This window comes from Sorghum bicolor, chromosome 3 (genome assembly GCF_000003195.3).
Source record: "Sorghum bicolor cultivar BTx623 chromosome 3, Sorghum_bicolor_NCBIv3, whole genome shotgun sequence".
NCBI classification, from domain to species: Eukaryota; Viridiplantae; Streptophyta; class Magnoliopsida; order Poales; family Poaceae; genus Sorghum; species Sorghum bicolor.
The window spans coordinates 12,246,533-12,269,023 of record NC_012872.2 but is presented as its reverse complement, the minus strand read 5'-3'; the positions used below and the strand labels follow the sequence as shown (position 1 = coordinate 12,269,023).

Sequence of the window (22,491 nt, the reverse complement as noted above, 5' to 3'; positions counted from 1 at the left end):
TGTGACATCTTATCTCCTGCTCCACATCCCATCACTCATCGATAGCATTGAGCTCAAGCATGACATGCCTACATCAGCGTTGTTTCTAGACTGACGAAATGAAGCTTCTCCCACATCCTCCATCCGGTTGTCCTTCATTTTTAGGTAGCCATAGTAAGAGAAAGTGAGAAGGGACGAGGATGTGGGAGGAGTCGGATGACAAGAGTGCAAGCGTAGTGCATGTGCTCATGTCATCGAGAGTGCATGATGTGGAATAGCAAACAAGGTGGTGCTTTTCGTGTGGTAGCACAAGCCTAGAAAGAGTTCTGAAAGAGAGACAACCAATGGGTTGAGTGCAAGCATGTGTTCTTAGGCCTATTGGTGAGATACAGTGTCCAAATTAACAACTCTACATAACCATCATTTCAACATTATTAGGTACTTTAAGGGCTAATATCGTATTTTATAGTTGATGGGGTCATGCAGTCAACCCTTGATATGTTATGGGGTTATAAAGACTTTTTAATATGTCATGTCAGCAAAACCACCTTCAAAACCACTTCAGAGAGTTATTTAGACGATTTTCAATAGTTTGAGGGATAGAATAACTGGTTTTATATATGAGGGGATGAAATAGGAAACCACCAATAGTTGACAGGGATTAAATATACTTTTTCCTAATTTTTTTATGTTTTAGTTTTATCTGAAATCTAACTATGTAAAATTTGACTAGATTCGTAGAAAATAGCATTGACAACATTTGTATATCTAAATAGGTTTATTGTGACAATATACAACACGATTAATCTAGTAATGCTGATTTGATATCACAAACATTGGTAAATTTTATGTATTTGATTAAATTTGAGATTGATTGACTCCTCAGGTGTACACTTATTTTGAAATCAAAGCAGTAGCTGACACGCTGCTATGATATCGCAAAATTGAACAAACTCAGTAGAGATAAAGGCATTGTTGGCTGCAAAGCATCTCCAATAGTTTGGCAAATGACTTCCCATCTCCAACAGTTTGGCAAATGACGCTAGCGGGGCCCGACTCCCTTCTCCCGGCGATAAGGCCTTGAGTCCCTCCTTGACGGCTCCGAGATCCGGTCCCGGCGGTGCATGGACCCCTCCCAGGCGGGCGCGCGACGGACGCAATGGACGGGGCCTCCTTCCTCGACCCGGTGGTTCTCGTGGCGACGGCTCCCTAGATCCGGCCATGAGCAACTCCATCCGGCGATTCGAAGCCAGATCCCGACGGTGTGAGGCAAGATGCTGTTGGTGCACGCATTTTAGGTTATGGCGAGTAGCTACAGTGACAGCACCCGTGGATGGGCTTAGTGGGCCCCTGGATGGGCTTAGCGGGGCTATCTATGGGTTTTTCTTTTTTTTTGTTTTCCATGTTTGATTTATGGAGGCGGGCAAAGCAACCGCCTCCGTAGGTCACGGATTAACGGAGACCTTTCATTGGAGCTGGACGCGGTTGCCTTTGCCTACCTCTAAAAATATAAAACAACCGTCTCCGTTAAGTTTATTGTAGTAGTGGTTGTTGTTTTCATGGTTATATTATGTATTGTATAGTTCAATAAGAACATGGTTACACAATTTTTTTATTACTAATTTTAAAAATGGAAATATATAGTGAGTTTTCTTTTGAAAATTATTTCTATATTTCGAATATAGATCAACCAGGAGTTGACTTGAACTCTCCGGCTCACCCCATCACGTTCTTTATGACCAAACATCCGGTAATTTTCCATGAAAACCTCTCTCTAGCCAACCTTCGAGAGGAGTCCTCGCCTTTCCAGCATGCAGCTGGGCAAATAGTGCTACCGACAAATCTTGGCTTATACTTGGTGGTAATTGTACTTCAATCCGATCCAGCATAACAACGCCTTGACACCTTTATGTGCCGAAGATCAAAGTGCAGGCCGATCGAAAACGTGGTCGATCTGTGTCTTGATCATGCATGATCAGTCCCACCAGCACTGCCGCCGTAGCAAAAATCAGTGGATCGAAAATGAGGTCGATCTTGTGTCCCAGTCCCACTAGCTAGCACTGCCGTAGGCCGTAGCAGAAATCAGCGGGATCAGCCGGCGTTGAAGACGTGTGATATTTTCTCCGATCCATTTCTCTCTCGATCGATCTGCTTTATTTCCTTGGTGGATCCGATCCGACCGAACCCGGCCATGGCCGATCGGTGGTAGCAGCTCTGCTAGAGATCCCGTTCGCACCCGACGAGATCGATCGATCGATCACGGCGGGCGGCGCAAACAGTGGCAGTGCGTAGCTAGTGCCGGTAGCGAAGTGGATGCCAGACACTGCCTGCCGCCGGTGGTGCGAAGCTGCGTGCATGCACGTCCACCTACGCAGAACGCAGTAGGTAGGTACACGCGTGGCCGTGACCCCACCGCACATTTTCTGGTGCTGCAGCATGGCCTTGCGCCGTCACCTAGCTTTTCGCTCGCGCCAAAAAGAACCGGAGAGCTTTTGCATGCCTGTATATGTCGTTCCTCTTCCGGCCTTACCGGCAATTTCTAAGCAACACAGAATGTGCTCCTTTGACCTACATTTGATGTGACACGGCCCTTGATTAGTATTAGTAGTTACTAGTAATAAACTTTTATTAGTTTTCAAGTAGTTACTAGTTTTCAAGTACTAGTATATTACTAAGTTTTCAAGTATTAATAAAATCCCTGCGTCAGTCAGCTGGCTATATAAAGCCCCACATATCCATCTCTCTAGAGAACTGACTATAAGGCTATCTGCTTGCATTTCTTCTCTAGCTAGCAATCTCTCGCTACAAAAACAGGGAGGGATCGAGAGGGAGAGATAAATAATCAAGCAAATCTCTTGAGTTCTGAGCTAGCTAGCTTGTGATCCATATACAGTTATATATACGCTGCTCACTGCATATATATATAGTGCATACCCATGGCGACGACGGCGAGGAAGGTGTCCGTCTCCGTCTCCGCCATCCTGCTAGTGCTGGCCGTGCTCTCCTGCCTCCTCCTCGTCCACGGTTTGTACGGCTTGCTCGAGCTGTTCGGCCCGCCGGACCTCTCGCCGGAGGCCATGCTGCTGATCTTTGCCCTGTGTTTTCTTCTCCTCCTCCTTGCAGCGGCAGGCAACCGGAGGGCTCTGCTGCCGAGGGAGACACCAGCCGACGACACCTACGCCGGTGGTGGTGGTGGTGGACAGGTGTTGCCGACGACGGGGGACGAGGAGGCCGCCGTGCTGGGATTGGGAGGTGACCTCGTCGCCGACGACGAGGAGACGATGGATACAGCAGCCGCCAGGAGGGCGGGGCTGCTGCAGACTCAGGACTACCCGGGGTCCGGCCCCAACGGCCGCCACGATCCGCGGAACCCGCACTGATGAGCTGCTGCTGCCTCCCTGCTTGTACAACCTGCACAACACGTATAGTCGTGTATAGACCTATAACGTATTATACGCATGTTTATCACACCATAATTTTGCATATAAAATACTACTTAGTTTACATATGAAGGAAACATGATCTAAATTAATTTAATTCATCTCGTGGAAATGACAACCCATAAGCCTAGCATGCATGTAAATGTACTTGCATCGTGTTAGTTTTCAAGTACTAGTATAGTAGTTTGTGATCAATCCTAGCTAGTTGGAGGTTCAATAGCTAAGTTAGAATTAAGCATGTGGGTACGTACATGTGTCATCATCTGTACTCCCCGAGACCAATAATGAATAAATCAAAAACGGTTGTTTTTGTATCTATCTAGCTCCATTTGCTTGTTTTATAAAGCCGTATTTTTCTGTCAAACAACAGTGTTTTTTTTCTCATAATAAATCAGCGAATAGTACTTTCAATCATGACTTTTCAGACAAGCGGGTAAGCCCGATAGCTGGGATTTTCTAATTGATCTAGGCCAAGTTGTGTAAGCTCATGGGCTTCCTATTAATGCAATGCTTATCTAAGTCTATATATGAGAAATTACTTCCTAATATATTAAAAATAATTAGGGTGATAATGTCTATCTATGCTCTAGATTTAGGGTGTATACATCAAGTATGCAATATATGGTTATAATGGTATTATAATAATATATCAAATAATTTGAAATATTTAAAAATAAGTATAACTCAAACAGATAAATATGTATCATACATACTTAATAATGTGATTTATTGAAGATGGAAGTAACTACTCACATGAGTAGAAAAAATACACCCTATAATAATAATAATATTAAAAGTAGAAACGCTATGTCATCCATCCGTCTTTCATCCGAGACTTAAGAGTTAAGACCCATACAAATATGACTTAGATGTGCAAGCATCTAACCATAACTTAGAGTCTGGTTACCAGATGTATTAGAATAGAAGACGTGATACAGAGTCTAATTCCAAGATATATTGGAACATATGACAAGATGGTTACACAAGTCCACTACAACACATATGTCCTTCTATGTCATTTCCTTTATGTCATAATATCTAAAATTTGTGTCACGATTCAATAATATGTGACATTCGTGTCACAAAAATACAAATGTCACTTATCATGTGCCTCTCTCTCTCTCTCTCTCTCTATATATATATATATATATATATATATATATATATGACATTCACAGACCTATGATACTACTTTATACGTTCCAAATTTAAAGACATGCCACATAGGCAAAATTAGTGTTTTTCTAAGTGGTACATGGTTGGCAAGGCCTCGCGTATCGTTTAGACGTGGACATGATGTGTACAGAATGTTTTACACGGGACTACAAGTTTTTGTACTATATTTATAAAAACAACTTTAACAACATGTATATAACCATAGATTAATATATTCCTAGCAATATAGTAAAGAATACAAAATTACACAACAACTTAGTCCAATTTTGCAACAGCAACTTGCAAACATACTACCACAAACAAAAATAGATAGACAACTATGAATAGTTGATATAGTCCATTGATGCATCCAATGATCCAACACAATTATCACAAAAAGGATAACTCTAACATGAAAACAAACATGCGCGCGCACACCCACACACATAATTTTCACTTCTCACAAACATGTCAGGTTAACAACAATTTTCGTAGTTCTCACAAATGACACATAGCATCATAGACATATAGTTCTAGTCTCTATCACACACACAAACACATAGTTCTCACAATCATAGATCAACATCTAAAAGTTCTTAAGCATGTCATCTGTGTTTTTTGTTCTAATATTAGTGCTCAAGAGGATTGCTGACTTGGACCTATCAATCATATGTCTGAACATCATTCATATAGATCAAGAATGTGTTGTAGCTGCATAGCCTCCTTGCATGAACCAAGACCAAAGAGTCATTGGCAAAAAAAAGGTGAGACCGCCTTATTTTGCTCTATTCAGCAATGCAGAAAAGCCCTCCGCACATAAGAGGAAGAGATAGGGTGATAGTGTATCCCCTTGCCTCAGCCCTCTTTTTGGTTAAAACAACGGGATAGATCAACGTTTACTTTGACTTGAAAGAGACTGAAGTGACATATCCATTATCAGACTATTTCATTATTCTGCAAAACCCATCTTACCCATCTTTTCATAATGTCCACCCTATCATAAGTCTTGCTCATGTCAAGTTGAATGGTTGCGTGTCTCATGCACCCCTTCCTTTTATTCAGCAGGTAGTAAGTGAGCTCATATGTAAAGAGAATATTATATGAAATTAATCTCCCAGGAACAAATGCATTCTGATTCAGAGTTATGATCTCGGGCAAGTTCTATTTGAGGCAGTCCCATGGTTTGAGCTGATTGCAAGCACCTTATACACCACCTTCTACAAACATTACAAAGGGCTAACGGGTCACAAATCAGTAACTTTTCTGGCTTACTTACTATCGCGATGAGAGCTATGGAAGTGTCATTCCACGCCCTCTTGCCCCATTCAACACTTTTGAAACCTCCATAGACAACTTCCCACGCCGACCACATCTCAAAATTTCTTGAAGAAAATCATTGACAAGCCGTTTGGTTCATGTGCTTTCAAGTCAACAGTGGAGTCCAACGCCCTCTTTACTTCATCGAAGGTGAACTCCTTTATCAGACGTTCATTCATGTTATTAGTAACACACGAAGACAACATGGAGAAGGAGATATGAATCCTATTATGAGACACAAGAACACTTGACCTAAAAAGGTACACAAATGGTTAGTAATAAATTCCTTCTCCTCTTCATCCTCCACCCAACTCCCATTCTCTTTGAACAGAAGTGATGTACATTAACAATAACTAATCCAGTGCACAGTACACCCGTTAAGTAGAACAGTAACGGATCCAGTGGAAAGTATACTCGTTATGCTCTAGTGAACAGTACGCCCATTATGCTAAATAGTAACGGATCCAATTAACAGTGCGTACCCGTTATGTTTAACAGTAAGGGGCCCAATGAACAGTGCACACCCGTTAGTTGCGAATAGTATCAGATCCGTGAATAGTACAATCCCCGATAGGCGGTACCCGTTAGGTTGTAAACGCTTATAAACAATACCACAAGTCTTCCACTATTTCTCAATGGTTGTTACCTCGTGCAACTGCACGGAGATCCCGACTAGTTTACATGATTCTTTGCTTTCACTATACATCAAGCTACTCCTCGAGCCTATCAACTTTGGAGCTCAACATGACTTCTTTTCCTACCGACTCATCACCGATCTCCTGCATGCTTCCAAATCCTTTTTTTTTACCGATTTCAACCTTTTTTTAAATCTCCCAAAATATTCATGCTCCAGTCTTTTAGACTAGTCGCCACCCCCTTCGAATTGTCCTTCATTTTCAAGAGTGCCAAATTCTCATGTGCTATATTAGATTTCCTGCAAGAACACGAGTGCTAATTTGCCAATAGGTATTATATCGACATGGCACTTGGTTTTTTATATTTTAATCCTTTTTACTAAATATTTCAATAATAATAATCACATCTTTTTTTTGCAGGTCTAACCCTTTTGGTCACGCTAGTCTCACTGGTGTGATCAAATAACGCTGTCGTGCTACATGTGTTGACGCGGCAAAATATGCCACGTTGGATGGCGTTCCCAATGTGAAAAACCTTATCGCACCACTCCCACGGGCTTGACAAGACTAAACTTTAGAAAATTCATAAAGCTTCAATGATTTTTATATAAAAATTGTAGTTTCTTTTATTTAAGGACGTTAGATGCTCAAAAAATATTTTTTATGAGATCAAATGAAGATACTTTTATATCAAAGTGGTAGCTTTTAATGAGATCTACAACTTTATAACTAGGAGAATTCTCCACGCGCTGCTGCGGGTATGAAGGAGGAATATAAATATAACCTATTATCGAGTTATCTATATATAGTTTTTGTAGTCAGTTTTTGAAGAGGAAGAGAGGTCACGTGAGAGAATAATTTCTAGCAATATACATGCTTGGTTATGTATAGGTAGCTGCATCCACTACTAAAACCATTTATGAGTGGACACTTAATTGTATGCGGCAGCAGAAGAAGTGGATAACGATGTGGCGCAAGGAGGTGCAAAAGAATTAGCTTAGTGGAATTTGCCTTTATAGGATACTAGGAGGATTTTCCGCGCGTTGCCGCGGATATGAAGAAGGAATATAAATATGTTAAGAGTGTTAATCACTAAGAATCAGAAGATGTATATGTATGATGTTGGTAATGTAGCAATGTATATTAATAAATGATGTGGTTTTGCTAATGTGAATAGCTTGAATGAAGACATAATGACATGTGTTAGTTGGATGTGTTAGTGGATGCTGATGTGGATATAGATATAGATTTTTAGGTTTTATATTTGAGGTTATTAAAATGCTTGATAAAATAATATAAAGTTTCAGCAGCATGTTATTTAGGTGCATGCTTGTTAAAAAGTACTTATAAATTTATAAATAAGTTATACATGATCCAATGAGTATAATTTTTTACTAAAGTTTAAGCATATAATGATTAGTCCATCATAAAAAATTCACCACAATTGGACCAAAGAAATTACAGCTATGAATTAATTACAGAAAAACATAGATCTAAAACTACACTAAAAAATTATACTAAAGTGCACCATATTAGGTCTTGTTCCCTTGAGCTTATCTGCCGAAACTGACAGACATTCAACAATGTTTTTATCTCACAACAAATCAGCGAACAGTACATTCAGTCATGACTTTTTAGACAAACGAATATGTTCTATATGTTTATTGTGTAGAACTATTTATGTGAAATCCAACAAAATTACATTTTAAATTTTATAATTTTCTGTGGTTTATTATGATTGTTTAAATATTCAATAGAAATAAATATAAAAAGAGATAAAACCGTCTTTGAAAACCGTTTATAACCGATCAAGGATCAAGGAGGTAAAATAAAAATCAGATTTTCGTAAAAGTGGAGAGAGATAATGTCTATATATTTCCTTTAAAGAAAGGCCCACTTAGACACTTAGTCTTGGACTCGACCTAAAAACAGGCCCGCGACTGTAGACACTTCTGACCATGAATTTTCGGCCCAAAACAAACCGTGCTATTTTTTTTTTATCCTGCCTGCAAAATGCAAGTTCTAGTATACACTCGGCTTTGCAGTGTGGGAAGCGAGGCGGAAGAACTCGGACTCGAGCGCTCCGAAGCGAGCCACCGCCGATCTGCTCCTCCTCGCCCTCCTCCGTGCGCTGAGCAGGCATGAGGCTCCTCCTCGTCGGCGCCCTGCTCCTCTGTGCCGCCGCGGCGGTGGAGTCCAAGCCGCCCCTCGACACCCTGGGCATACCCCCGCAAGGTTCAACCGGATCTGTCCACGCCTGCTCTGCTATATTCTTCCCATCTTTCTCTGTTGCCTTCCGTTGATGTGGTCCCTGATTCGACGTTTCTGGGGGTCGCAGATGAGGCGTACTACAGAGGCGGCGTGATCAAATGCAGGGACGGATCGGGCAGGTTCTCCCAAGACCAGCTCAACGACGACTTCTGCGACTGCCCCGACGGCACCGACGAGCCCGGTACTGCCTCATCCTCCTTGCCTCAAAGGATTTCTCTATTCTGGGCTTGATATCCCCCGGGTTACTGTGGAGGCTCTAGTTGCTAGTTTTAAATTGCGAGAGATTTAGGGTCTTTGAAGTAGATTTCTTTTTCTTTGTGTGTGTGTGTCGTGACACCACTATGTGTTTGTTTGAGTTGGTGTTTGAAATTTGAACTGTGTGAGAACAGTTACGTAGTTGAATAATTATGTCTCTTGCATGCAGGGACATCTGCGTGCCCTGAGGCGAAATTCTACTGCAAGAATGCAGGCCACACTCCAGTCACCATCTTCTCATCACGAGTGAATGACGGCATTTGTGGTAAGAGGGTCATAATTGTTGGCATTGTTCGTTTCATTGCTTACTTGTTTTGTTAAATAAAGATGCATGTGCAAGGCACAGACTGCGAAAGTCGTTGGAGCTCTTGTTTTGTGTGCCGTGGTGCTTTGGTGAAATCCCACTAGGCGACTAATTCTCTGTATTTGTTCCTTCCTGCCTTCTAGATTGCTGTGATGGGAGTGATGAATATGACAGCAATGTCACCTGTAAGAACACTTGCTGGGAGGCTGGCAAGGCAGCAAGGGAGAAATTGAAGAAGAAAGTCGCTACATACAAAAATGGTGTTGTTATTCGGAAACAGGAAGTTGAAAGGGCAAAAGAGGCTTTTGCTAAAGACGAATCGGAGTTAGCAAAATTGAAGGGTGAGGAGAAAATACTCCAAGGACTTGTCGACAAACTCAAAGGTTTGGTCTTTGTATCCATTGGTCTTGAGCCATCTGTCAAAGAGTGGTATATGGAACAAATGCTTGTTTTTTTGTAGCGTTGTTGTTGAAATAAGTCTTTCCATCTTTGTAGAACAAAAGAAATTAATAGAGAAGGCAGAGGAAGAAGAGCGTTTAAAAAAAGAGAAGGAAGAAAAGAGAATAAAAGAAGAAGCTGAAAAGCAAGCTGCTGTTGAAAAGGGAGCACCTGATGCCTCTTGGGATGTAGATTCTAAGGAAACTCAGGACCATGTGCAAGAAGATGAAAACAAGGTTGGCATTTCATTCTGTTTTATAGTTGCCTACCTATCCACCTTTAGCTTTGCTGATTACTCTGACCTCAGTTTGAAAATTATATCTTCCTTCTCTGTGACTTTAAATAATGGCCTTAAGTTGGGTGTTAGGCTGTTAGCATGCTGAGCATGTCTAACAAAAATTCAGTGTTATGCTTATTATACATCAAACAACTGCATGCATTTAAGTATCAAACCATTTACATTAGAAATCAAGAACCCGTACTTGGTTTAGCTTCATGATTCCCTTATCATTCGTTATTCCACTAAAACAATAACACCTTAAATTGTTACCTTATTTTGAAGCTCCCCATGTGCCATGGGCACTGGTATTTCCATTATTCTTGTTTAGTATCTTGTGGAATCACAGACTCACAGTTCACAAGGATGTTCTATTACTGTGAAACATAGAGATCACGACCATTGTGTATTGCAGTAATCTGAAATGTAGATGTTTACTGGGAAGCATATATGGTTCAACTGCAATATATGGATCTTTTATAGTACTTAATTTTATTTGTTGAACATAGGTAGCTGAACAGCATGATGGACATGCAACGGACCATGATAATCATGTAACAGAAAGCGGGGCATCTGTTGAGCAGGTATTTTTGAGCTTTGGTATTACAAAATCAACAGTCTGATTGCTAGCATTGTCTTGTGAAGATTGACCAATATTATATTTTGGGCTGATATATTACAGCATGGTTCCGTAAGTAAAGATGGCATTAGTGCTGAAGCTGGAACTGTAGATGAATTGCCGCAGAAGGAGTCTGCAGCATCTACCTTAGAGAAGGTTATATATAAACCACATTTCAGATTGCTCGTCACTTCCCTTTTTATTCAATCAATGTGTCATGTTCTATTATAGAATTCATAGAGAGTAGTTTGGTGGTCTTTTCCCATCTCAGAATTAAACCCCTATAGAAACCACTTTACTTCCTATCTTATAACTCGTATAGCAACATTGTCACATTACCTACTTTATTCTGAACTGTTTACCCTTTTAGTGCTATGCTCTCATCTTTCAGACATTATTTCGACTCTGAGAGCAACCACAAAAACTAGCTGATTTTTGTGGTCTGAATTCTAATTCCTGTAATCATGCATTCTTCTAGTTATGTGTTGTCATTATAATTAATCTACTTAGATGCAAGTTGCTTTAACCAGTCAAAGCTCGAAAATGAGCTTTGGCTATTCTTTGTAGCAACTTATTTCTAGCAAGATATGTTGATTTCATGTCTCTAAGGGTGGCGTAATACGCTTAACTCTCAGTTGGTAAATCTTATTGAGTGTCTTCAAATGCTTAGTTATATGTTGTCTAGATCCTGGTATCTCAGAGAATACATCTGTTCCAGCACTTAGTGTTTGCACATCATCATTCTTCAGTTACACTTGATCAAGCTTAGTTAACACTTAATAGAGACAGTATTATTGCTATTACTTGTACTGGCATAACACAAACAACAACATAGTATGATTTGCTTCAGCGATAATTCTTGTTATTGTTTTTGGAGTGCACCACAGTATATGAAGCATTGTCTTGGTGAATTTCAGGATCTTAGCTCTGACAATCCTGAGGGTTTATCAAGGGAAGAGTTAGGTCGTATGGTAGCTTCTCGTTGGACTGGAGAAAGTGTAAATGAGGTTAGTAAAGATGATAAGAAGGGGCATAAAGATGAGCAAGAAATACCAGAACCTGCAGAAGAAGCACTTGAAGATGAAATAGAAATCCCAGAACCTGCTGAAGAAAGTTATGGTGGTTATCATTCAGAAGTTGAGGATGACAGGCATAAATATGAAGATGAAGAGTTTGACCATGAGTCAGAAGATGAATATGTTGATGACCATGATGACCATGTTGAGTCCTATAGATCTGATGATAACCAGAAAGCTGATCACCATTCAGGTAGCGTAATATGACACTACTACTATTCTTGTTCTTTTTATGTGGTTTTGTTTTGTTAATATTTATTTGCTATTTCAGATTTAACTGAGCCAGGGCATGCATCGTGGTTGGACAAAATTCAGCAGACTGTACAAAATGTTTTCCAAAAATTCAACTTTTTTAAGACCCCTGTAGATTTGTCAGGTAATTTGTATATGCTGGTTTCTAATGAGCCGGTCGTTCATGAGTCATGAGGGGATGCTATAACATTTGCGTATCTACCTTTTTAGAGGCTTCTCGTGTTCGTAAGGAGTATGATGATGCTAGCTCAAAGCTTTCAAAAATTCAATCTAAGATATCCAGTCTGGCTGAGAAGCTAAAACATGATTTTGGTAAGTGTCATTTGAAACTCTGTTCCCTGTATGATTGGGTGCTAAATTGAATTTCTATAATTTGTACTTTACACCTAAAGTTGTTTCTGATTCTCAGATGTAATTTTCCGTTTGCAAAAGCTTCCCATTATATGTTCTTCCATAGACTGACAGTTGTTGAAATTCTGGTGGATAAGCTGCCATCAAAGTGCTTAAAGAACAACCGTCAAAAGATTTGATGAAATACCTCCAAGATAAAATAAAGAACATCTGTTTCTAATTTCTGTTGACTATACTTTTTGGTCTATGAGCTGAGAATCCTCGAGTTACAGAATTAACCTTTGCATTCCAAATACCTTCAGTACATCTTTACCTTTGAAATGTGAGTTCAGCAGAACAAATATTTATTTTGCCCTGTGCTATGAGTTAATAGCTGCTCTAGATGTGCTTCATCTTGTTTACTAGTCTTGTCTAAATTATACATTTCCTCTGTAGAGTATGTGTATGGAATCAGACTTAATTTTAAACACATATTATTGTTAGGTAAGGACAAGGAGTTCTATTCCTTTTATGATCAGTGCTTTGAGACCAAGGAAGGAAAGTATGTATACTAGCATCCAATCTTTATTGTCCGCTCTTTCTGCATTTATTGCTTTTTATTATTTGGTTCTAATTTGTGAACTGCTTTTCTTATGGATAGGTATACTTACAAGGTCTGTGCATATAAGAAAGCAACACAGGCTGAAGGGCACAGTTCCACCAACCTGGGGTATGCTTATTGTTCTTCTTTATTTGCTGAATTCTCATAGTATTTTTATTTATAAGTTGATTATACTTTTTTTGTATGTTGCTGCTGCTGTGTTTTTTCTAATTATGAATGGTCCTACTGTTTATTGAAAGAGTTAATAGTGATATGTTGTGGACCTACATGGGCGGACGTTCTCATTATTCTTAACTCCACCGCTATAAATTTGCATCTTAGTACGGTATTCTTTAAACTGCTAAATACTTTCAAGTGGAGGGTAATAGTGCTCTTTAAGACAATGCACTACATAGACCACAAGTAATGTTTCAGAGAGCATGCTGTTCATTGTTAGTTCACTTACCTGAGCATGCTGTTCATTATTAGTTCACTTTGCAGATTACAGCTTCATATGTTGCTGTCAAATGTGACTGTCAATTCAAATGTCTAATTTATGAATGTTGTTTAGGGAATGTTTTTTGAGGAATAAGTTCCGGGGATCAACTAGCCAGGACTCATTCCATCTTTAGAGCATATGTTCTACATAACTTTGAATATCAGCTGGTTTAAGAAATACTATTCTTTAGAGAATGTTGGTCCTTTTGCTGTATATACAAGCGTATTTCCTCCTGTTTACTGGTGCTTAACCTTAAATGTCTGTTTCTAGAATATTTAGAAACTAGATTTCAGTGCTAGAATAACTTGCTCGAATGCTTGGTATGTTTTTTCTTCACACATCCTTATGTGATAAAACAAATTTTCTATCATCAGGCGGTGGGACAAATTTGAAGAATCGTACAGAGTAATGCACTTTTCAAATGGAGACAAATGCTGGAATGGTCCTGACCGAAGCCTGAAGGTAGGTATCTCTATTTGCATGCCCTTTCAAGTTTGCAGATTCAAAATTCAAACTCTTTCTGTTGTTTACACTCTCGTGCAGGTTAGGCTTAGATGTGGGCTGAGCAATGAACTTAATGATGTCGATGAGCCTAGCAGATGCGAGTATGTGGATGCTACAGATTCAGTTTTCATCTTTCAAAAAAAAAACGTAGTATGTCATCTTCTTATATGTACCTATTTACCATTGCAGGTATGTGGCTGTATTGTCGACTCCTGCAGTTTGCGTTGAGGATAAGCTGAAGGTTCTTTCTGTTTCACAAATGTCATAATCTTCCCTTCTCTGAAGAGATTTGAGGCTTATACAATTGTTTTAATTTGACAGGAGCTGCAAAACAAATTGGACGCCATGTCTTCAAAGCAGCCCGGGCATGATGAACTTTAAATTGTTCTGGCATGAACATAAAGAAAATGTCACCATGAAGCATAGCTCTGACAGTTACATCCATAACCATAAGAGTGGAAGTCAATGAGGAGATATATGGAAGGGCCAAGTGGGAGAAATGGGAATGTAGAGTTCAGGCCACCTACCAGGCAATGTTAGCTCGCATAGAACCTTTTTTAGCTGAATTTGATAGGATGTTGCAATTTTCCAGCCTCATCCTGAGTTGTTTGGTGGAGGCGACTGCAACCGTGCTTTTCTTTGTGATTTAACATTGCTCTATTTAGGGAAAGACGCTAGACGTCTCCAGCTTCATTGCCGAGCCATTACACATTTGATGGAATATATAGTAAGAAACAGTATACCCTGAACCAGTATAATTTAAAGATGTCGGTTGCCCCGGGTTGTTACATGATACAACTCTGTTCAGCACGGGCCATTTGGAGCTGAAGGAATTCCCATTCAGATTTTGGAACAAGCCGTGAATCGCCCACATACCTCAAACATTGTTTGGGTATCTAGAATTGGGTTGAATCAGAACCCTCAGATCTAAATTATAAGTACATTTATTTTCCTATGTATCTAGTCTAGAAAAATAATATGTCTACATACATAGTAAAATAGTTGAACCAAAAAAATCAAAATGACTTATGATTTGGATAATTTGGAACGAGGGAGCAATATTCTTTGGGCAATCTGTTTGGGTTCATCAAGAATTGGAAATAACGGTTCCAAATCATTCCAGTGAAATCCCATCTACTCGCCTGAAAAATCTAAACGCCGATTCTCTCGTCTACTCGCCAAAATAGAAACTGCATCGCTGCTTTGCGATGGCGACGGCTTGCGCCCAAGACGACGAGCCCGCACGCGCTGCATGCCCGATGTGCCTGTGGTGATGCTCGCGAGCGTGCGGGAGCGTGCGAGGTTCGGCTGGCTCTGCAATTCCAATCCATTTGTTATCTATCGAAATGAACTTCAGAAAATGATCCGTGGAAACCAAATCCAGATACACCCAAACAAGAAATTTTTGGTTTGAATAACATTCTAGCCAAGCTAAGTTGGTTAGGTTCTTTAGGACAGAATCTGCTCATCTTGGGTTAAGCCCTTAACTTCGAGTGCTCATATTTCTCTGAATTTAATTCTTTTAGGAACTATTCTTTCGGTGGTAGGTGACATGTCCGTCAATGTGAGACGTCTATGATAATTTCATTAATCTTAAGATTTATCGGTCCAACTTAGTTCTTTAAATGTGATCATAGAGATAGGATGTGTATATACACTTTATAAATGTGGGTATATGCTCGTGTATAAATGCCTGCATCTATATTAGGTGTTGAAAAAAAGTGAACCAGAATTAAATTGCCGGAAAGACACTCCAATTTAAGGTATCAAATATTCCATAGGCCCTTATTTTCAAAGTACCATTTTAGTGACACGTGGGATCAGACTACACCTGGCGCGCTGGCATAACTTGTCAATGGTATATTTCTTGGTACTTCCATAACTCAGTGGTATTTCTTGGGGTTTTGAATTCTTAGATCATATTTAGATCCATGATCACTAAACTTCATATCAATTTTATCTCTTAAGACTGTTTCCAACAGACTGCCCATATGGTGATCCAAACCCATAATGCATCGCGTGCACAAAAAAAATAACGTCTAACGGAGTAGTCATACTCAACACCTATTTTGCGTAGGAGGAGATTGAGAACCCAAATATGCGTCCTCCCTCATCTTCTCTCTCCTCAACCCAATCTCTGCCATCGTCCTCATCAGAGGACTCGAAGGTGGAGGCGGAGGCGGCGAGCAAGGGTGGGACGGAGGCAGGAGCAGCGGGACACGCGGGGCCGTGGCTGTGGCTGCCGTGGGCGACACCACCGGTGGAGCGGGTGTCGAGAGCAGGGGTTGGTGCTGGCAGCGCGCGTCATCCTTGTGGTAGCGAGGGCGGGCGGCGGCGCAGAGCTGGTGCCCCTCCGAGACAGGGTCCTCCTCCTGCTGCTGCTCCTCCTCCGGGACGAGGACCCGACGCCTCACAAGAAGGCCACCCTAGCCGCTCCCGCTCGCTCCTGTGTCACATGAGCTGCAACTTGTTTTTGCGTTGGCTATTGGAGAAGGGATATTTTGGGTGTGTGACTCTTTCTCTGTAGGTGACCTAGATTATAGAATGAGTCTCATATTTGGGTTAGATCTGTTGGAAATAGTCTAAGGCGCGCATTCATTATTTATCTGTTATTTTCATGATTGGTCGGGTATCCTTATTTGTCTTGGTCCCCACAACGAACTTTAGAGCTTCTGCTTTTCTTTGGGGCTTGACCTAGGTGATTTAAAGTGTTGTCTAAAGTTTAGCTAATCTCATAAAAAGTTATTAGTTTATTAGGTCATGCAATTGAGCTAAAATGGTCTAAAATTTGACTCTAAATTTTAAAGTTTTAACCGACTAAACTTTAGATTACGAGATGGCTAAGAGCAACCACAATGTATATAGATTAGTTAGTTCATATGGATAGCTTTTTCGTCAGTAAACTATAGTTATTGTTATTGCCATAATGTATATAGAGTTGGTAGTCCATGTGAGAGAGGCAAGGGAGAGAGTGAGCACAGAGAAGAATTTTTTTTTGACAAGAAGCAAATTTATTAAATCAGTAGCAATGAGCTGCTAAAAAGGAACATCCATCCAAACAAAGATCGTTTATAGCAACTCCTAAAGGACAAGTCAGATTGTGGCTAGAATTCGAACACATAAGATTGATTTGATCATGGACAGCCCATAGAACTATAGATACCTTTACTTATGGACTACTCTATAGACCACTTCTATAATGTTTCACCTACCTAATAGCCAATATTCTAATACTTACGGATTACTTTTATGCAATATTGTGCTTGCTCTAAGTGACTTGGATGTATTGACTATCGTCCAAACGACCCCGTGCTTGCACCTATAGGATCGATCTAGATATCTAAATATCTAAAAGATCCGATATATGTATTCGATTTAGCGATAATATAGATATTTATATTCATATCCCATGTTAATGTGGATGTTAAATGGCTGTATTAGAATTCATTTTATATGATTATTCTCTACCGATTCCACATATTCTATAATCCTAGATTCTCATCCAAATGATCTAGATTTTATAGAGATTTTAACTCACTTATTTTTAAAAATATCGAAGTTCAATAAGCTATTGAGATTTTTTTTTATTTGGATTCTCAAAGCCCGTTAGATCCAAACGGACAGTCCGGCTTCTGGAACTAAGGCCTTGTTTAGTTCCTAAAAAATTTTGCAAAATTATTCATATTCCCGTCACATCGAATCTTTAGACACATGCATGAAGTGTTAAATATAGACAAAAATAAAAACTAATTACACAGTTTGGTCGAAATTGACGACACGAATCTTTTAAGCCTAGTTAGTCTATGATTGGACAATATTTGTCAAATCATAACGAAAAAGCTACAGTGTCGATTTTGTAAAATATTTTAAAACTAAACAATGTCTAATGTGGTAGCCACTCGCCAGCCGTTCTCTCCATGGAAACACGGATCTGGTCAAGTCAAAATGTCAAATACAGCGCCCGACGCGCAGAGACCAAGGAGATTCAGAGGCACCTTTTCCTTGTGGACGTCTTTCTGATGGAGGGAGAGGCCGGGACGAGAATGCTATGGGTGCACCCGACAGGCGACAGCATCGTCGCAACGTGAGAAGTGACAAAGGCACGCCGTGGAACGGCTGGAGCCTGGAAGACTAGTCCAGCTTGGCCGGATCGTGGGGTTTGAATCTCTCCTCACCTTGTTTGAAAACAAAATTCTTTCTTCTATAACAAAAAAGGAAGCATGGTTTCTCTTCCAATTTCAAAAACCGTTAGGTCGCCTTCACTTAGTTGAAATCAGATACGATCAAGCATTAAAATACATTACCGGCCGTAGCTGTGAAACATGAATCAAACACCTAACTTGAGTGTACGATGAGGAATTTAGGGTCTAGTATTTCGCAAGGCTCCTCGCGAGGAGCTTCTCTATAGGAGCCGGAGCCGTTTTAGTGAAGCCATAAATTATGACTTTATTAAAATTACTCCAGCTCCTCTGTTTTTTACTCAAAAATAGCTTCTTAAAAAAAACATTTGATAGAAATTCTCTGTAGAATTCGGAGCTGGATTCGGAGAGGAGTCCCACCAAAGAGACCTTTATATAAATGGAGAAATCAACCAATGATAACCTCTTTGGCTCTTTCATCGACCGCAGATGATCATATATAATATTCATATTGACCTTGCCAAAGTCTATTGCGTGTACTCCTTTCGTTCTAGATGTCATTTTAACCTTATAGTTTTTATTATTATTATGTATAGTAGAAGTCATATACTTAAAGCTAAAATAATTTATACTTTCCCCGTTCAAAAAAAATGCAATTATACTATCTGTGTTGATCAATTGAGTTCAAATTTGATTAAATTTAAAGTAAATAATAATAGCATTTATGTTTCTAGATAAAATTATTATAAAAATATATTCTAGAACTGATCTAATAGTACTTATTTTATATCAAAAAAATTATACCTATTTATAAAAGTTTAGTTAAATTTTAAATTATTTAATTTCTTAAAATTTTAGTTAATTATTCTATACTATTTAGAATAGAATGAGCATTTATTATTGATATAGCGACCCATGATGGTACATGAACATGAGAAATAGTAGTTGGGACAAGTGGTTATCCGCTTCTTAGGCTTGCCTCATCAAAGCTGAGTAGCTGACTAGCTGAGCAAGAAGACAAAGAGGACTAGCTGTTTGGATCTAAATTCTAAGCCTTGTTTAATTGGCGAACTTTTTTTTGGTTTTAGCTATTGTAGTACTTTTGTTTGTATTTAATAACTATTGTCCAATCACAGATAACTAGACTTAAAAGACTCGTCGCGCAAATTATAGATAAACTGTATAATTAATTTTTATTATAGTCTATATTTAATGTTCTATGTATGTGTCTAAAGATTCAATGTGATATAGGATTTTAAAAATTTTCTGGAAACTAAACTAGGCCTAAAGCAAGCTTTACACCAAACATGTGCAGGGAAGGATTTATCTTTTTTTTTGGGAGATGTAAGGCCCTGTTTGGTTAGAGCTGATCTTTTTATCACATATTACATTGAATGTTTGGATACATGCATATAGTACTAAATACTCCCTCCGTCCTTGAATACTGCTATTTCTAGGAGAAAATTTTGTCCATATATACTGCTATTTCTACTAGCATACTCGGTCCACTAGCCCATTTAATTTCTTCTCGGAACTTTCATCCCACCATCCTATTTAATGTCTTCTAGGGAGTAGTACTTTGACGCATGGTAATTGTTTGAGTCTGTTTAGTTGACATTAAATGCAGCTCGTTGGAACCAGAGAATCATGACTTAACGTGCATGATTAAATGGTGGAACCCAAATTAATTGAGGGTAGAATGGTCTTTTGTTTGCCACACTAATCTGTCTGAAATCTGCTAGAAATAGCAGTATTTGGGGATGGAGGGAGTATAAATTATTTACGAAACCAACAACATAGCTAGAGAATAATTTGTGAGACGAATCTTTTGAGCCTAATTAGCCTATTATAAACAGTAATTATCAAATAAAACGAAAATACTATAATACTATTAAATTTTAACCTCCCCCAACTAAACACCCCTAAATCAGCTTGCACATGTTAGCAAAGACTAACCTTGCTCAGCGAGCTACGGCTAGCGAACTGGACAAGCATAACAAACATATCCGGAATTTAGATTCTCATTACCTAGCTCTAGTTAGTTGATTTGTGAGATTTGAGATACTCCCACCGTCTCTTTTTACCTGTTGTTCTTGCTTTCTAAGAATTCAAACAACTTAACTTTAATCAAATATATAAAAAATATTAACATATACAATATATAACTAGTATTATCAAATAGATCGTTGAATCTTTTTTCATAATAAGCTTATTTAGAGATACATATTTCGCTAATATTTTTTATAAATCAAGTAAATTTTAAGAAAGTTTGACCAACACTCTTTACATAGCGACAGATAAAAAAGGATAAAAGGAGTACATATTTAAGACAAGCAAATACTTCCTCCTCCCAAAAAAAACTCTTCATCTCACATTTCAAGAAGACAAACAATCTCAAGTTTAACTAAATATATAAAAAAGATACACATATTTATAATACCGGATTTGACTAATGTCATATATTTTCAAAATATAACATTTCCGGAGATATAATTTTTTATTCCATTTTATGTATACATTATCTAGTTAATGTTGAGATCAGTTGATTCCTTAGAATACGAGATGGTGATTTCTTTTGAGATCAAGAGAGTATCACCTTGATAGAAAATAGAAAAGGATAGCTGTTTGGTTAAGACTTAAGAGGCTAGCTTGTTTTGGGACTTGAGCAGTCGAGCTAAGAGCAAGGTAACCAATTATTTGACTATAAGTCAAATTATAAGAGCAAAGTTATACAATTGTTATCTTCTATTTATTTATAAAAAAAATATTTATTATTATTATATGGTAGCATGTCTTCCGTTCTCTTTTCTATTCGTCCTCAAATATATTATTATCTAGATCCACCTATGTTTCTATGCCGAGTTTGTTGCTTGCTTTGGCTCTCTTTACATATGCTTTTGTGCTCGATTTATTATTTGCACGAGAGCCAAGCTCTCTTCTCTTGCTTTCATTTTCTCTTTTATAGTTCATAAGCTACTCATTTTATATTATAGGTATTGATGTTCTTTTATATAAAGTTGACCAACTTTTAAAAAAATTGATTGACACGAATTCTAGAAAATTGGAAGATTTTAAAGACAGAGGGAGTATCTAAGGTCCTGTTTGGTTTGGGCTGTTTTTTTTAACACATATCCCATGGAATATTTAGACATATGCATAGAGTACTAAATATAGACTATTTATGAAACTAAAAACATAACTAGAGAATCATTTGGAGATGATTTTTTAAGTCAAATTAGTTCATGAATTACTGAGTCTGTTCTTTTTTCTTTTCAGACGTACTTTTTATGTCAGTCAACAGTGTTTTTCTCTCACAATAAATTAGCCAACAATAATTTCAGCCTTGACTTTTCAGACCAACAAATTACAAATGTGCTACAATACACGTTAAACTTTAGCACCTCTAACAAAACACTCCTACGAGTAGTATTTTGTTACCCTAAGAGCAAGATCAATAATAGAGTCAAGTGCTTGACTATAAGCCAAGTGATTAAAGCCAAGTTATACAGTAAGTTGTCTCATATTTGTCTCTAAGACATCTTTTCTTTCTTATTCCTCCTCACAACACTTGCTATTTGAGCCCACTACTACCTATGCATCCGTGTCCAGTTTGATACTTGCATAAGAGCCAAGTTATCATCTCTCTTCTATCTTTTCTCCTCTACATCAACATTAGCTTGACTATAAGAGCATCTCTAACAATTTTGTATATTGCTTTTTACATTCTTGATTTTTGCCAAAATTCACAAAAACACCTCTCCAACAGTTTTACATATTGGTTTTGTATTTTTGGAAACTTGGCAAATTCTAGGGGAGGCTTGGCATTTATGCAAGTCCGCTCGTGACTTGGCAAACATCGATCTGCCACGACTCCCGCGCGCGACCGCGACTCCCACGCGTGATTGGAAAACACCGATCACGGCAGCAGCAAGATGGATCAGCGACCGTGGCTCAGCGGCCACCGGCCAACGGCGATCATAGACTACTTGCTGATCTATAGGAAAACTTGCACTGTTTGCCGATCTCTAGGGAGCAGCTACCGAGCCACGGGACGAAGCAACTGGTGGCGGACCTGCTCAACGCGAGTGGCGGTGGACTTTTTAAATGCGCGAAGAAAGCCCACGAACGGAACGAGACCGCGCGCGCTGAAAACTTTCGGTAGTTGGGTCCATATTTTGGTAAATGGCAAGTTAAATTTGCAAAACTCTTGAAGACGTCTTGTTTTTCTCCTTTCCATTTGCTTTTCAGAGTTGACAAACTCCAACAAATGACAAAAAAATAGCAAACTATTGAAGATGCTCTAAGCCTATTATTATACCTGCTCTAATTTTAGTCGACAAGTAAGTCATCAAGACTGTGGCCTCAGTTCACCCCAAAAACTAAAAACTTTTCGAGATTCT

At 38.9% G+C, this 22,491-nt stretch overlaps 2 protein-coding genes across 2 annotated transcripts; both read left to right on the top strand.

Annotated features, from left to right (window-relative positions):
• LOC8074537 lies at positions 2,719-3,737 on the top strand. Its single transcript, XM_021455772.1, has 2 exons — positions 2,719-3,003; positions 3,103-3,737. Exons 1-2 carry the CDS (start codon positions 2,916-2,918, stop codon positions 3,357-3,359), a joined length of 345 nt encoding a protein of 114 aa, XP_021311447.1. The 5' UTR covers positions 2,719-2,915; the 3' UTR covers positions 3,360-3,737.
• LOC110433931 (glucosidase 2 subunit beta) lies at positions 8,534-14,781 on the top strand. Its single transcript, XM_021457083.1, has 16 exons — positions 8,534-8,761; positions 8,865-8,978; positions 9,222-9,317; positions 9,500-9,739; positions 9,852-10,030; positions 10,581-10,655; positions 10,754-10,846; positions 11,608-11,959; positions 12,038-12,142; positions 12,229-12,330; positions 12,853-12,910; positions 13,010-13,078; positions 13,823-13,910; positions 13,992-14,053; positions 14,142-14,193; positions 14,274-14,781. The coding sequence occupies exons 1-16, from the start codon at positions 8,668-8,670 to the stop codon at positions 14,331-14,333; spliced, it is 1,839 nt and encodes a 612-aa protein (XP_021312758.1). The 5' UTR covers positions 8,534-8,667; the 3' UTR covers positions 14,334-14,781.